The 15,878-nt window shown below is 39.3% G+C and overlaps 1 protein-coding gene and 1 pseudogene across 1 annotated transcript in view; one reads left to right on the top strand and one right to left on the bottom strand.

Moving 5' to 3' along the window:
• Positions 1-15,878, top strand: part of supt6h (SPT6 homolog, histone chaperone and transcription elongation factor) — a 77,835-nt gene that overhangs the window by 45,077 nt on the left and 16,880 nt on the right. The window contains exons 17-27 of the mRNA XM_080210898.1: positions 876-1,071; positions 2,898-3,040; positions 4,842-4,959; positions 6,487-6,563; positions 7,585-7,720; positions 8,131-8,268; positions 8,731-8,898; positions 9,375-9,502; positions 10,589-10,796; positions 11,726-11,873; positions 12,013-12,155. Of these exons, the coding sequence (XP_080067024.1) occupies positions 876-1,071; positions 2,898-3,040; positions 4,842-4,959; positions 6,487-6,563; positions 7,585-7,720; positions 8,131-8,268; positions 8,731-8,898; positions 9,375-9,502; positions 10,589-10,796; positions 11,726-11,873; positions 12,013-12,155 (1,603 nt within the window). The remainder of the gene's footprint in view (positions 1-875; positions 1,072-2,897; positions 3,041-4,841; positions 4,960-6,486; positions 6,564-7,584; positions 7,721-8,130; positions 8,269-8,730; positions 8,899-9,374; positions 9,503-10,588; positions 10,797-11,725; positions 11,874-12,012; positions 12,156-15,878) is intronic.
• LOC145357262 (small ribosomal subunit protein eS27 pseudogene) lies at positions 3,665-3,914 on the bottom strand (annotated as a pseudogene).

The raw sequence follows: 15,878 nt of genomic DNA, 5'->3' as shown, positions 1-15,878 counted from the left end.
AGTCTGTCGGCTTCACTGAAGAAAATCTCCCTACTGTGCACTCCCCAGGTGAAGGAAAGTGAGGTTGAGGCCACACAACAGATCAACCATGGTTGATTAAATAGCGGAGTGGACTTGAGTTTCCAAATGAGCTGCCACACCTATTTCCCATGTTCACATCGTATTAGTGAAACCTGTCAGGGATGGAATGATGTCGCGATCAGACCTGACATCACTTTCAGGGAATTTAATTTCCTGTATGCACTCAAATCCACCTCTACTTGCTTAGGAAATTTCCTATCCTTTGTGTCCAAAGCTAACTTTGGCAAGGTACCTGAGGACTCTTAAGTGCCTAAAACACCTGCTCCACCACAACAAGTACACATTGGCAAACAGTGTGTACCATCTCCAAGATGCACTGCAGCAACTCACCAAGCTTCCTTCACATTCCAAATCCACGCTGTTTACCACCTAGAAAGAGAAGGGCAAATGGCATGGGAACACCTCCACCAACAACTTCCCCTCCAAACCACACAGCATCCCGACTGCCGCAGTTCAAGAAGGCAGCTTATCACCAGCTCCTCGAGCAATTAGAGATGGGCAACAGGTGTAGGTCTTTTTAGTGTACTCACATCTCATGAACAAATACATATTTGGAGAATGTTAGGTGCTTCCTGGAGATTTTAATCTAGTTATGAGAGTTTTGTTAAACTGATTCTGGAAATACTTTGTGACTGCCTGTATTCTTACCTCTGGGAAGCCAGATGATGATTTAATATGCTTCAGATTGCCCCTCCCTGTTAAAGTTTAAATGGAGAAACTTTCCTTGGTATTCATGGCGTGCAAGTTGATATCTTATTAGATAATGAGTTTGTTTTTTATCTCCCATCTTTTAGTTACGGGAATGACCAGACTTATTTTGATGAAATCAAGCAGTTTTATTACCGTGATGAATTCAGCCATCAAGTACAAGAGTGGAACAGACAACGCAGCATGGCAATTGAACGATCACTGAACCAGTTCCTTTATCCACAGATGGGCAAGGAGCTGAAAAACAAATTACTAATTGAGACAAGGGACTATCTTTGCAAGGTATTTAATGAAAAGTTATAATTTTTGCTCTGGATGTAAACCTTTTAGGACAGGAACGTGGGCTATATTTAGGATTCGTTGTGGCTTCCACCTCCCTTATAGCAATACAACATTTCAATGTTTTCTCCCACACATTGTATTTTTGCATCATGAAAATATTGATCCATTCTAAATCTTCAGGTACACCACCTTTATCCCATTAAATATTTTATTTATTTTAGCCTATTCACCGGAAGGGACATGAGTGGTAAAATCCAGAAAAGCAGCATCTATATACACACTCAGTTTAAAAAAAATTAAATACCTTACTTTAAATCGTACTTGGCATTCTTTGACATTGTGGAGATGTTGGCATTGGACTGGGGTAAACACAGTAAGAAGTCTCATAACACCAGGTTAAAGTCCTACACGTTTAATTGATAGTAAACCCACAAGCTTTCAGAACAATGTTCCTTCGTCAGGTGAGTGGAAAGTTCTGATCAGGGCGTATAAAGGCACGCACAGTTAACAGAATACTGATTAGAATGCAAGTCTTTACAGCTAATCTGCTATTGAAGTCTTAAAGGTGCAGACAGTGTGAGTGGAGATAGCATTAAGCATAGGTTAAAGAGATGTGTATTGTCTCCAGACAGGACAGTAAGTGAGATGTTACAAATTCAGGCAAGTCATGGGGGTTACAGATAGTGTGACACGAACCCAGGATCCCGGTTGAGGCCGCCCTCATGCATGCAGAACTTGGCTATCAGTCTCTACACAGCGATTTTGCGCTGCCATGTATCGTGAAGGCCATCTTGGAGAATGCTTACCTAAAGATCAGAGGCCAAATGCCTGTGACCGCTGAAGTGTAGGTTTATTTGGAATTACAAATAAGAAGCGGGTTGATGGGTTTTTGATAAGAGAGGGGATTAAGGGTTATGGGGAGAGGGCGGGAAAGTGGAACTGAGCCACGACAGATCAGCCATGATCTTATTGAATGGCGGGGCAGGCTCGAAGGGCCAGATGGCCTACTCCTGCTCCTATTTCCTATTTCTTATGTTCTTACAAGCTTTCGGAGCACTGTTCCTTCGTCAAGTGAGCGGAGAAGTGGATTCACAAGCACATTGACAGAGTCATAATTGCTAGCTAATGGTTGGAATGCATGTCTTTACAGGTACAGTCAGTGTGCGTGGAGAGAGGGATAATCACAGGTTAGAGAGGTGTGAATTGTCTCAAACCAGGACAGTTAGTAGAGTTTTGCAAGCTCAGGCCAAATGGTGACTTTTCACTAATTTTGTGATTCATTTGGACACTAATTACTCAAGTGCCATCCCAAAAGTGGCCTGTTCCCATACTATAATGTGATGTTGGAAATGTACGTACATCTGATGGTAAATAGAAGGAACATCAGAATGCTTCAAAGAAAAGTAGGGTTTTAAAAATGTATAGTTTAGGGTAGAGTATTTGAATGATAAAAATTCACACGCTTCACTGTGGGACCAGGATGAAGAAGTCAGTGACCCTGCATCTAAAAGGATCTGCACCCACGACTCAAAGCTACCACCCTTCAGCGTAGGCTGTCAATTAATTTTCAGTCTCACTAGAAGCTTTAAAAAAAAGTGAAGCTGAAAATGAAAAGGTTGGTGCAGATACTTTACCAGATGCTCTTTTTAAGTTGCACAAATAGATTTTCCGAGTAGAAAAATAAATTTGGTGATTGAATCCAAATGTTTGAATGATAACTGGATTTACTAGTTGACTGACTGATGGTCATGTTAAAACCTGAGTTCTGTGTCTTGTTAACCTCTTTGCTTAAAAATGCCAATTTTATACTCTTATTATTTTGCTAGTGTTGCAGCCGCAAGCTTTACAACTGGCTAAAAGTTGCACCTTATCGACCTGACCAGCAGAACGAAGAAGACGATGACGACTTCATGGAGGAGAATCAGGGAAAAGGAGTTCGAGTGCTAGGTTTGGCATTTTCAGGAGAAAGGTGTGTGTGCAACGAAGCATTTATTTTCAGATTCCAGTGAGCAATTATCTATGCTGGGAGAATGTTGGAAAATATCAATTGTGTTTTCATGCAAGAATACTTGTGGCAAAATCACCACAAGAAAATCTTAGCTCCTAAACAAAGGAATTACCCTTTTTTTTAATGCAATGCATAGAAGAAGGATGATGTATATTGACATGTATTCAACAGAATTTTATATATATTCAGTTCACATTTTATTGAGAAACATAAGTTTTGCAAATTACAGTAATTTCCTTAAATATTTCAGTTTGAACTATTATTCTTAAACTAAAGCAAATGCAGCATAGGTATACAAAGTAAATACAAAATTTCAAATGGACTTTACCACGATTATGTTCTTTTTTTTTAATGTTATGTCGTTTTATTTGACAATTCTAACAAATAACTCAGTACCAGCAAGAGGGTCCAAAAAAGTTTCTAGAAAGCAGGTGGGTGAGGTTTGAGGACATGGGCTCGCACCCTCCATTTCCCCAGCTCCATCCTGCCATCCACACCCCCAGGAAGCGGATCCGTGCCCCTCACCAGGCTCACGATGCCCGGTTAGGTGGCATCTCGCCCACCCTCAAATGCCAACTGTCATTTTTAGTGCTGCTTTCTTCTGAAGGAACATCCTTCTGTTAACCTGGCTTTTCCTCTGGTAGGCTGGCAAAGCACAGTGGAACAACCAACACAAAGCATGACCGTCTGTGCATGGCTGAAAACTCGTGATTTTGTAGTAACCAGGACATTTGACATCCGTAATGTAGGAGTTGGGGCTGTGCACCAGCCGCTGCTTCTTGAATTTCCTCTTCTCCTTAGGAGACGGATGCAACAAATCCTTTGCCAGAGGCATCTTTAGTGTTGGTTCACTAGCATGGAAAAGCTTGTGTTCTTCACCTTGGACAATTTAGTGGAGGGAATGGGTTCTGCTAAAAGATTCAGTTAAACTGTTATAATACTGAATAAACTTGTGCTTGGGTTTTTTTCCCTATGTGGAGTGTCATAGAACATACTTTAACCTTGCATATTTTTTCTTTCTGTGATATTTATTAGTAGATTTGCCTGAAACATTGTTAAAGTTAATTAGTCGCAAGTAAAGCTTACATTAACATTGCAATGAAGTTACTGTGAAATTCCCCTAGACGCCACAATCCGGCATTATTGCTCCTTAAAAGTAATTTGAACTAAGTTTCTGGTGTTTTCCAAGTCACTTTTCAGCTTACAAGTGAAGAAATGGCTGGTCAAGTGTATAACAGCTATGTAATCTGATTCGTGATGTGATTTAAAATCAGATTCTAGAATCTGGAGATGTTTGTCTATTTGAAGAGTGTAAAGCCAATCTTAATCAAAGCTGCCTTGTGCAAGCAGCTAGTAAAGGCCACGTGGTAAAAATTGTAAGAGAAGTGTTCTAGTCCCACTCTATGGCCTCAATCTCTCCTGCATTCCTTTTCTTTAATATGAACTGATGCTCACTGATATTATCAGCCCAGCCTTGCTGTGCCTGTTCTCCATTCTGACACATATAGAGTGATAGCTTAATTTTCAGTAGACTCCTGCAAAATCAGTTTAATTTGCAAACTTAAATATAAATAGTTTTAATCTATACGGTAAGAAAGTTTCATTTGGGATAGGCTTTTTCTCTGTGCGGATCTACTTAAAACTGAAATTCCTGTTTCCTGATATTACAATGGACCATCAGTTTAGTAAATTACAGACATATTGGAGCTATGGTAGCTTCATCAAAAATATTAATGTTTTATGTAATTTTCTTTTTTGCTAGGGACACACCAGCCTTCTGTTCTCTTGTTAATGGAGAGGGTGAAGTGACAGATTTCCTTCGTCTGCCTTATTTCTTGAAGCGGAGGAATGCTTGGCGAGAAGAAGAAAGAGAGAAAAAAGTAATCTGTTTGTTTGTGACCATTGAAATATTCCATACACAATTCTTCAAGTGTGTTGCTTGAGACTGCAGTGGTAATGTGCAAGTCTGCATTAACTGTTTATAACTTCCATGAATTAAGAAAATAATTATGTCCAGATTTGCAGATGATACCAAATTGGGAGCAATAGCTAATGACAAATGCCAGTGTGCATTCATTTACAAAGACTTTGACAAGCTTGATTTAATGGGCAAAAAAATTGCAGATTCCATTTAAGGCAGGGAACCTAACGTAATGTGTTTGGGTAGAGGTAAGATTAATGTGAATTTAGCAACTAAATACGAAGGCATTTGAGGTATTGGAGTAAGGGTGATATCTTCAGAGCTTTAGTAGCCTGGTCACCTTCAACAAGTGGAATCTGGTGCTAATTAGGAATGTTCCACAACAGTATCATAGATAAAAGGTTTTGTTGGACTGAAAGTCTTGAAGTTGTTGCTGTGGTCGTTGACGGTTGCAATTTAACTTGGCACAAACAAACTGTTCCTCTAACAATGAAATGCTAAGAAGCAACCGGAACGAACTAAGACATTTTAGTTAGGTTATGCAATGGAGTTGATCTTGTGTATGCATTTTTCTTTTCATTCATGGGATGTTGGCATCAGGGCAAAACCAGCGTTTGTTGCCCATCATCAATTGCTTTTGAAAAGGTGGTGGTGAACCACCTTCTTGAACTGCTGCAATCCATGCAGTGCGGAAACACCCACAGTGTTGTGAGGAAGGGAGTACTGGGTTTTGACACAGTGACAGTGAAGAAATGGTGATATAGTTCCAAATCAGTGGTGTGAGGCTTGGAGGGGAACTTGCAGGTGGTAGTGTTCTCATACACCTTGTACTTCTCAGCGGCAGCAGTCACAGGTTTGGAAGATGCTGTTGAAGAAGGCTCGATGAGTTGCAGCAGTGCATCTTGTATGTGGTACACACTACTGTGTCCTACTACTACTACTACTGTGCACTGGTGGAGAGAGTGATTGGTTATGGTGATGGATGCAATTCCTTTTTGCCCAAATGATGATCAACTATTATTGTGCCACTTACTTTGCCAGCAAGTCAAATATTTTGCAATTCTGCTTTATGAATAAGAATAAAATGCTGTAAATAAGAAATACAAATGGATAATGATGAAAGTATACTGATAAGTTAACATCAATAAAAAGAAAAGTTATAATTTCGTTTATGTACCTTTTATTAGAACTCGAACAGAAAATTTAGTTTTTTATAACTCCATTATGAAACAGCATAGACATTTATTTGAAATGTTATATCATGCGTTCTCTTTACAGTCACTGGCTGATCTGTATCTTTCCAATATTTTCTGTTTCTATTTTACATTTTGTCTTTGTTTTTAGAATTTGGCGTTTACCAGACTGCTGTTAAATTTTTAACACATCTTGTCCCATTGTTGCCCATAAATGCAAAGAGAAATAGGCATGAAGAAAAGTAAATTGCATTGAATTGCAATAGCTTAATTCTAAACCTTCCTGTCCACAGGCACACGATATTGAAACTTTGAAAAAGTTTCTTCTAAATAAGAAACCCCATGTTGTGGCTGTGGGTGGAGAAAATAGGTAAGGAAGTAGTTTGTTAATGTAATAAATAATTAAGTTAGACGTTTCTGAACAACCTGCTCATACACCAACACGATGGCTGTATTTGAGATGTGAACAGCCCCTGTTTTTGTTTGACTCGTTTTAAAGCTTTCTATTGCTTCCAGTCAAAATCTCAGTTTCGTTTGATAGGTACTTTGGCACTTAGTTGTCTTTGTCAGATAGTGAAGTAAGTACAAAGAATTCCGCCTCTGGAAGTAATATTTGTCGGACAAGTTCCATATCAACTATATATGGCTGTAATATAAACACCAGTGATTAAGGGTCTTGGAATACGTAGCAGCAACCAAAAAAATCAGTTTCACTGAATTACAGACGTATAGATGAGGCAATGTTGCAATTTGCTTTTAAATCTTATTTGCTAATTATTATCAAAATATTTATGTTACACATAGAATCTTTATAATAATTTTGTAACAAAATGGTACGTTTTACTTTAACCGTAATACTGATACAATGAAACCTCAGAAATCACTGGTGCCTGCTGTAAGAATTATGACAAAGCAGAGAGCACTTTAGAGTTAGAAGATCCCACTTTCTAAGTTGCAAGGGTGTTTGCCAAAACAAAATTCATTTATTATGTTTTGTTTCCATATTAAAACTATTGTATCTGTATACATCATCAGCAGTAAAAATATTTTTCCTTCATTTGAGGCAGTTGTGTGCTGCAATGTGCTGACCACAAGTGCTACAGTTTTTTGCCAAATAGGTTCCTTATGTTGATTGAGTACCTTGGGAAAACTAAACATCCCCTAGGTAGGAGACAAATCTGTGAATAATTCAACCTGGCCATCTGTAGCTACGTGATTGAAGAACTATTAGTTACAGTCTAGCTATCATTCCCATGTCCATTATTTTATAAATGCTTATATAGACATTACAATTATTAATATCGACACACAACCACATTGCAAGAAAGTAATGTTTTGGACAGGATGTGCACAGCATCAAATGTTTAATATATGGATGTTTTGCTTGTTAGAGATGCACTTATGGTTGTAGAGGACATAAAACGAATAGTGCATGAATTAGAGCAGGAGCATCAAATGTCACCCATTGGAGTGCAGCTGGTGGACAATGAGTTAGCTCTTCTCTACATGAACAGTAAAAAATCAGAGGTAAGTGGTGTGGAAATATAAGCATCACAAATGAAGTAACTAAACTTGTTGACTAGGGGCAGATAACTTGATCATTGGATGCTAGTTTTCTCTTCACTGATTTTTGCTGCAACTCATGTCTCATGAAGTTTCTCACACAATCACAAAATGTCATCAATTGTCATCAATTCTCTCAATTTTTGTGTTAAATAAAGAAGACCAGATGTCCCTCAGGCAGAAAGGAGTCTGAGAGATATTTGTTATGTTTTATTCTGCTCAGTCTCCAATCAATCTACTGAAGAAAAGCATTGGCAGTGGGCTGGCAATGTTTCTCAGATGTGCTTTAGTGAGATCAGAAGGCTGAGATAAACTATAAGTGTTTGTATTCTCAAAGAAAATTCTTTTGTTAATTTGGTTCTTTTGTACATTAGAATGATTTTAGGGACTATCCACCATTGCTCCGTCAAGCAGTATCATTGGCTCGCCGGGTACAGGATCCATTGGTGGAGTTTGCTCAAGTTTGCAGCACAGATGAAGACATTGTTTGTCTCAAATTCCATCCATTGCAGGTAATCTACCATTTTATTTTTCACAATTTATACTCTTTCTTTTAAATAGGAAGTACTGAAAATGAAGTAAGCTTTTTATCTTGTATTGAGTAGATTTAAGAAGATTTTGTGCAAGTGAGTCCTCATGCAACTTGGCATTTGCACTCCTCAATTTAGATCATGCTGTTGGAGCATATCTGTTATATACTCTGTTTTGCTTATTCTGTCAGAAAGGTGGGTGAAAGTGAAAAAGTGTAAGCTTTAGAATGCTGGATTCTGGTGGAGTTTAATCATGGCCTCTAGTGTTAAAGATTCAGCAATTTTGGAATTACGTAGCCAAGTTGTGTACAGCTTTCCTCGCTCTGATACTGAAAGAGAAGCATTTATGTGGACCATGCCACCCTCCACTAACTCTAACCTGACTTAAATTGAAAGAGGTTGTAAAGCAATTTCTTGAGTAGTTCATTTTTTTCTATCCCTCAGGAACAAGTAGTTAAAGAAGAATTATTGAATGCACTTTATTGTGAGTTCATAAATCGAGTGAATGAAGTGGGTGTGGATGTAAACAGAGCAATAACCCATCCACATACTCAGGCACTGGTTCAGTACGTATGTGGTTTAGGACCTCGTAAAGGATCGCACCTACAAAAGGTAGGAATTAAAACTGAAGACCACTGATTAGGGCTGAATTCTTTTTGGTTATGTTCTTGTCACTTGTAACAGGCACCGTAGTACTGCTAATGCCTGAAAGGTGCGACTGGTCCCATATCGTAAATTCACAATTTTTGTAAGTACATTTGTTGGGTGGGAAAAGGTTTGAAGTGCATTGAAGGCAAAGGGAGGCTTAAGAGCAATATTTGAAGCAGCTCCAATGCCATTAAAAACCTGTGAACTTTTTTAAGTGAATTGCACCAATAAAGTGTCCAACAAATAGAACTCATCCATTTGGAGAATTTTGCATACTTTTATTTTATTAAAAATCAGTTGAGCTACAAACATTGAAGTTGTGCAGTCAGTTATTTGCATTGAATTTGAAGAATGAGTGTTCAGTATTATAAGCAGCAATAGAATTATGCATTAGACTTCTTCATGGACTACAACTAACAGATCATTATCTTCCCCTGTAGATCCTCAAGCAGAATAACACTCGCCTGGAAAACCGGACCCAACTAGTCACAATGTGCCATATGGGCCCAAAAGTCTTCATCAATTGTGCAGGATTTATTAAAATAGATACTGCATCATTAGGGGACAGGTTAGTCTTAATAATGCAGAAGTACAATTTGTGAAATTTTTTGTGCTGTTGAATCTATCCTGTGTGTTTTCCAATATCGTGTGACAATTCGAAGTGTCGAAGTTAAAATAGCGTAGTGAGCCGAGGGTTCCCAGTTGCCTCGTTGCTCTTGCAGTCTGCCTTTGCCATAATATCTGAATTACTTGTTATCATTATGACTTTCAAATAAAAATTATGTTCCTTTCCTTCTAATTTTATCTTTCTGGATATGAGCACTGTCCTTTGGAGTATACAACCAGGGATTAGGAATATAATTAGTATACTACTTCATAGCACATTCTAAGGAGCGTAATTTAAATGATTTTAAAATAGACGTAAATTTGTGAAGTTTGAGAAAAGTTGTTATTTGAGATTTATACCTTGAGTATCAAAACTAGAATGTTACTTTGATTAAATTACATCTTGCTGTGATCTAGTGATAGGCAATATAAAAGAGTGCCAATCATGTGTAAAACAGTGGTAGCAATCAAACAAATGAGTGATAATTTGACCAAATCCTGGGATGTGTCAGTTGGCCCACATTAATCATCATCAAATATGCTCAGAAGTTCTTGTGTAACAGTTACTGATAAACATATGCCAAACTCCCATGATGTGACCACGACAATACACTTCAGCCTTTTAATCAAACCAAGCGATAGTCTTGATTTCATGTATTGAAATTGGGAGTGGGAAACAGACATATATTTTGTAGAATAACGATCTAAAATGTTCTATCACTTTAAGTAACCAAGTTATTCTGAATTTGAAGGAAGAATGAAACTTTTGCATTGTTGTAATCGGTCTATTTTGAGCAATGTTGATCAGCAAAATATCTCTGTAGTTTGTTTAGTTAACTACGCTTGATTTCTCCAAACTCACTGAAATAATTTTCCAGCTGACTTTTAAATTATGTAAAGAAGGTGGGATGTATGATACGTAATATATAGGTTTTATTTATATACACCTAAAATTATGTTTGACAAGGAACATTGATTTCCATTTGTCTTTTGCTTATTAGAGGTGTTTACCTGCTCATTTAACATTTGCCCTGTATAATATCTGCAGTACTGATTCCTACATTGAGGTCCTGGATGGCTCAAGAGTTCACCCTGAAACTTACGAGTGGGCCAGAAAAATGGCTGTGGATGCACTCGAATACGACGAATCGGCAGAGGATGCCAACCCAGCTGGAGCACTGGAAGAAATTTTGGAAAATCCTGAGCGACTAAAAGATCTTGACCTCGACGCATTTGCAGAAGAACTGGAGAGGCAGGTTGGTGTTTAATTTAGTGTTGTTTGTCAGATATAATGCAACAAATGAACATTTTCAACAGCTTTGGCACAGTCACATTGTCCTGCAATCCATATAATAACGGGTATGCTGTGTTTCAATATTTATTGTTTTGTGCCTGGAATTGGCAGAGAACTTTTTTTTATCACTGTTGTAAATGAATCTACAGTATGTAATAAACCTCCAAAATTAACTTAATACAGTAGTGCTATCCCTTCTGTTCTGACAATGCTAACTTGCTGTAGTGCAATTTCTTAGACACTACCAGCCTGACAGCCTAACTCAATTGAGTATTTATCATAAGTGAGTCATGATGTTCATTGACCTCTCAACTGAACCTGCCTGCCAGGTATTTGCTTGTCTGTATTTGCACAATATATTCTTCCTCCACTTAAACATGAATGTTATTCCCGATTGTAAACCAAACTAAGATCAGTTGATCAAAGTATTGCTTTGTGAAGCATACAGCAATTAGTGCCATTCATTTGAATAACAGGCTGTTCAGATTATGTAAAACTATGTGGGAAAACATTACGTAACCACTTGTATATTCCCCCTAAAAGCATCTACTCTGAGATACTTTTCCAGAAATTCACTGTTCAACAGTTTTTTTAAATGCCATTAAACATTTGAGAAATAAATTTTATACGTATATCCCAGCACAAGATAGTCAAAAGCACACTGACTTATAAAAATGAAAGTACGCTGTGAATAATTGTGTGTGTTAACTCAATGAGGCAGCCTGTATTTGTAAATGTGCACATTTGCCATTGATAAAACAAAATTTCTATTGCATTTTATTAAGTTGTTTTGAACATTGATTGCTTATTGCAATTACTAGATACTAACAAGAAATAATTTTCACTGTCTGGTTTGCTCTGAAGTGATCTATTTTAATTCACCATTAACAGGGTTATGGTAATAAAGGTATCACACTGTATGATATTCGAGCTGAACTGAGCTGCAGGTATAAGGATTTGCGTGTACCATGCCGTGCAGCAAACTCGGAGGAAATTTTCAACATGCTAACAAAAGAAACTCCAGAGACCTTTTACATTGGTAAGATTTCTCTCTCACTGGCCTCAAATGCACAGGATTTAAAAAGCAACTTTTAATTTTAATTTAATCTTCTTTTAATTTTGTTATGTTTGCTGGAATTGCTATGCTTTTACATTTCTAACTTTTTTTTCTGTTTTAGGTAAATTAATTACATGCAATGTAACAGGGATTGCTCACAGGAGGCCTCAAGGTGAAAGTTATGATCAAGCTATTCGGAATGATGAAACTGGTCTCTGGCAGTGTCCTTTCTGCCAACAAGACAACTTCCCAGAACTTAGTGAGGTACACATCACTGATTTAAAATTTGGATATATATTTTAAATATGGTACTTTCCGAACCCGCCCACTTTTCCAGAAATTCACTGTTGGTTCAACAGTTTTTTAAATGCCATTAAACATTTGAGAATGAAATTTTATACCTACGTTCCAGCACAGGATAGTCAAAAGCACACTGACTTATAAAAATGAAAGTTAATAATTTAAAAGTATGCTGAGAATAATTCTGTGTGTATGCGTTAACTCAATGAGGTAGTCTGTATTTGAAAATGTGCATGTTTGCCACTGATAAAACAAAATTTCCACCCAACAGACCTTTTGCTTGTCTGTTGAATTCTCTGTCCGGCTTGCAACAATTCCTGCTGTGGGCAGGGCGGGAAGATTTAGGTCATAAAATTTTTAAAATATGTTTCATGATTCAAATTGTTTATTCCAGCATTAAATGTTGATTTGAATATGAAATTAATTAAATGCATAACAATCAGGTGGGCTTCTTTGTCCTGGTGGTGACCAGTTTCTTGAGTGTTGGAGCTGCACACATCCAGTCAAGGGGAAAGTATTCTATCACACTCCTGACTTGTGCCTTGAAGATGGTGGATAGGCTTTGGGGGGTCAGGAGGTGTGTTACCGCACAATTCCCAGCCTCTGATTTCCTCTTGTAGTCCACAGCATTTATATGATTGGTCCAGTTCAATTTCAGATCACTGATAACCCCCTAAATATTGAGAGTGGGGGATTCAGCAATGATAATGCCATTGTTTGTCAAAACAAGATGGTTAGATTCTGTGTTGTTGGAGATGGTCATTGCCCAGTATTTGCATGGCATGGATGTTACTTGCCAATTATCAGTCCAACTCTAAATTGTTGTCCAGGTCTTCCTGTTTGATTTTGGCTGTGGAATTGTGGATGATTTTAGTTACGGGCTAAAGACTATTCCAGACACTTGAGCGCAAAAAATCTCCATTGCAGTCCTGAGGGAGTTCTAAATGGTCAGGGGTGTTGTCTTTTGAGTGAGATGTTATACTAAGACTCTGTCCTCCCAAGAAGACATAAAAGATCTTATGTCCAGGCTTGGCTGACAAATAACTTTCACACCACATAAGTGCCAGGCAGTGAACAACACCAGTAAGAGAGGATGTAAGCTTTGCCTCATGATGTTCCATTACCATCATTGAATCCCCCACTATCAACATCCTGGGAGTTACCATTGACCAGAATTGGAACTGTACTCGCCATATAAATACTATAGCGATGAGAGCAGATCCAAGGGTCGGAATTCTATGGTGAGTAATTCACCTCTAGACTCCCCAAAGCCTGTTCATCATCCAGAAAGCACAAGTCAGGAGTGTAATGGAATATTCTTCACTTGCTTGGATGAGTGTAGCTCCAACAACATAAGAAATAGGAGCAGGAGTAGGCCATCTAGCCCCTCGAGCCTGCCCCGTCATTCGATAAGATCATGGCTGATCTGTCATGTCTCAGTTCCACATTCCCGCCCTCTCCCCATAACCCTTAATCCCCTTGCCTATCAAAAACCTATCAACCCGCGTCTTAAAAATATTTAGCGAGGCAGCCTCCACCATTTCAACGGGCAGGGAATTTCAGAGATTCACCACCCTTTGAGTGAAGAAGTTCCTCCTCAACTCCATTCTAAACCGCCCCCCCTTTATCTTGAGGCTGTGCCCTCTAGTCCTACTGTCCTTTCTGAGCAGGAAGAGCCTCTCCACCTCTATCCTATCCATCCCATTCATCATCTTATATGTCTCAATGAGATCTCCCCTCATTCTTCTAAACTCTAACGAGTACAAGCCTAGTTTATTCAGCCTCTCCTCATAGCTCAACCCCCTCAACTCCGGTATCAGCCTAGTAAACCTCCTCTGCGCTCCCTCCAAGGCCAAAATATCCTTGCGTAAGTGCAGTGACCAAAACTGCACACAGTACTGCAGCTGCGGCCTCACCAGTGCCCTATACAGCTGCAGCAAGACCGCCCTACTTTTATATTCAATCCCCCTCGCTATGAAGGCCAGCATCCCATTTGCCTTCCTGACCACCTGCTGCACCTGCAGGCTGGGTTTTTGCAACTCATGCACAAGGACCCCGAGGTCCCTCTGCACCGTCGCCTGCTGCAGTTTTTCGCCATGTAAGTAATAGTCCTTCCTACCATTATTCCTACCAAAGTGGACAACCTCACATTTGCCAACATTAAATTCCATTTGTCAGTTCCTGGCCCATTCGCCCAGCCTATCTAAATCCTTCTGCAGACTCTCCACACCCTCCGCACAATTTGCCGTTCCACCAATCTTGGTGTCATCAGCAAATTTCGACACCATACACTCGATTCCCTCCTCCAGATCATCTATACAAATGGTAAATAGCTGAGACCCCAGCACCGACCTCTGGGTCACTCCACTAGTCACCAAACGCCAATCTGAATAGCACCCATTGACCCTCACTTTCTGCTTCCTATTTGACAGCCAATCCCCTATCCATGCTAACACCCTACCCCCAACTCCATGCCCCCTGACCTTCTGTAATAACCTCTTGTGAGGCACCTTGTCAAACGCCTTCTGAAAATCAAGAAGCTCAACGTCATGCAGGAAAAAGCAGCCCACATGATTGCTACCCTTTCCACAAAAACTCAATCCCTTCACCACCAACAAACAGTGACAGCATCTTCCAAATCCATGACCAGTACCATCTAGAAAGCCAAGGGCAGCAGATACTTGGAAACACCACCACCTGGAAGATCCCGTACAAGTCACTCACCAGCGTGACTTGGAAGTATATTGCCATTCCTTCAAAACTGGATCAAAATTCAAGAATTTATTCTCTTACATCTCAGTGACTGCAGCGCTTCAAGAAGGCAACTCGCCATCACCTTCAGAAGGGCAACTTGGAATGGGCAATAAATGCTGTCCTAGCCAGCAATCCCTGCATCTCCTAAAATGACTTAAGTTTTAAAAAAATATTTTGAAGAAAAGCAGAGGAATTCTAGCCAATATTGATCCTTCAAATTAAGTCACAACAAAGCAGGTCATTCGTGTATTCCCATATGTGGAACTTTGACATGTCTCCCATATTATAACAATGATTGTACTACACACATAATTAGCTTTAAAGCACTTTGCGATATTCTGCAGTTATGGAAGGCACTAAATAAAAACAAGTCTGAATTCTCTCTCTCTTTCCCTCTCAAGGGAGCATTTTAACTTCCTGACCCTCTTGAGGGTAAGGTATGGATATTTGATAACATGCGGAAGGTCTAAAAGTTGAGGTTACCCTATATGCTGTGCAATTTTAACTCCACAACGTGTATGTGACAACATTGACCTATTCCCCATCAGGAGCTCAGCCCATGTTTGGCTTCCAGCGACAGTAGAAAGCCTTGGAGCAGGGGCAATAGGGCTAGACAAGTCCGAGCCTCAACCTCATGTAAGGGAGAGGCATGATGGGAGAGGCATGATTGGAGACGTGAGGCCACAATAGGGTGCATGCTTCAAGGCTTTGGGAGGCATGATCAGGGAGCTCGGATTGTGTTGTGGGGAAGGGGAAATAGCAACGGTCGGAGGTCTTGCGTTGGGGGCAGATTGAGGGAAAATCAGAAGTGTCAGGGATGTTCAACCAAAGCAGGTTATCAAGTCAGGGACATTGAATTGGAGAGGCAATTATGATTGCACTCCTAGATCTAACAATCATTGCCTTTCTGTAGCTGCATTCGGGGAGCTTAGG

The sequence above is a fragment of the Carcharhinus amblyrhynchos genome, chromosome 23 (genome assembly GCF_965287045.1).
Source record: "Carcharhinus amblyrhynchos chromosome 23, sCarAmb.v2.hapA, whole genome shotgun sequence".
NCBI classification, from domain to species: domain Eukaryota; kingdom Metazoa; phylum Chordata; class Chondrichthyes; order Carcharhiniformes; family Carcharhinidae; genus Carcharhinus; species Carcharhinus amblyrhynchos.
Note: the sequence above shows the minus strand (reverse complement) of the source record. Positions and strands in the feature narration are given on the sequence as shown.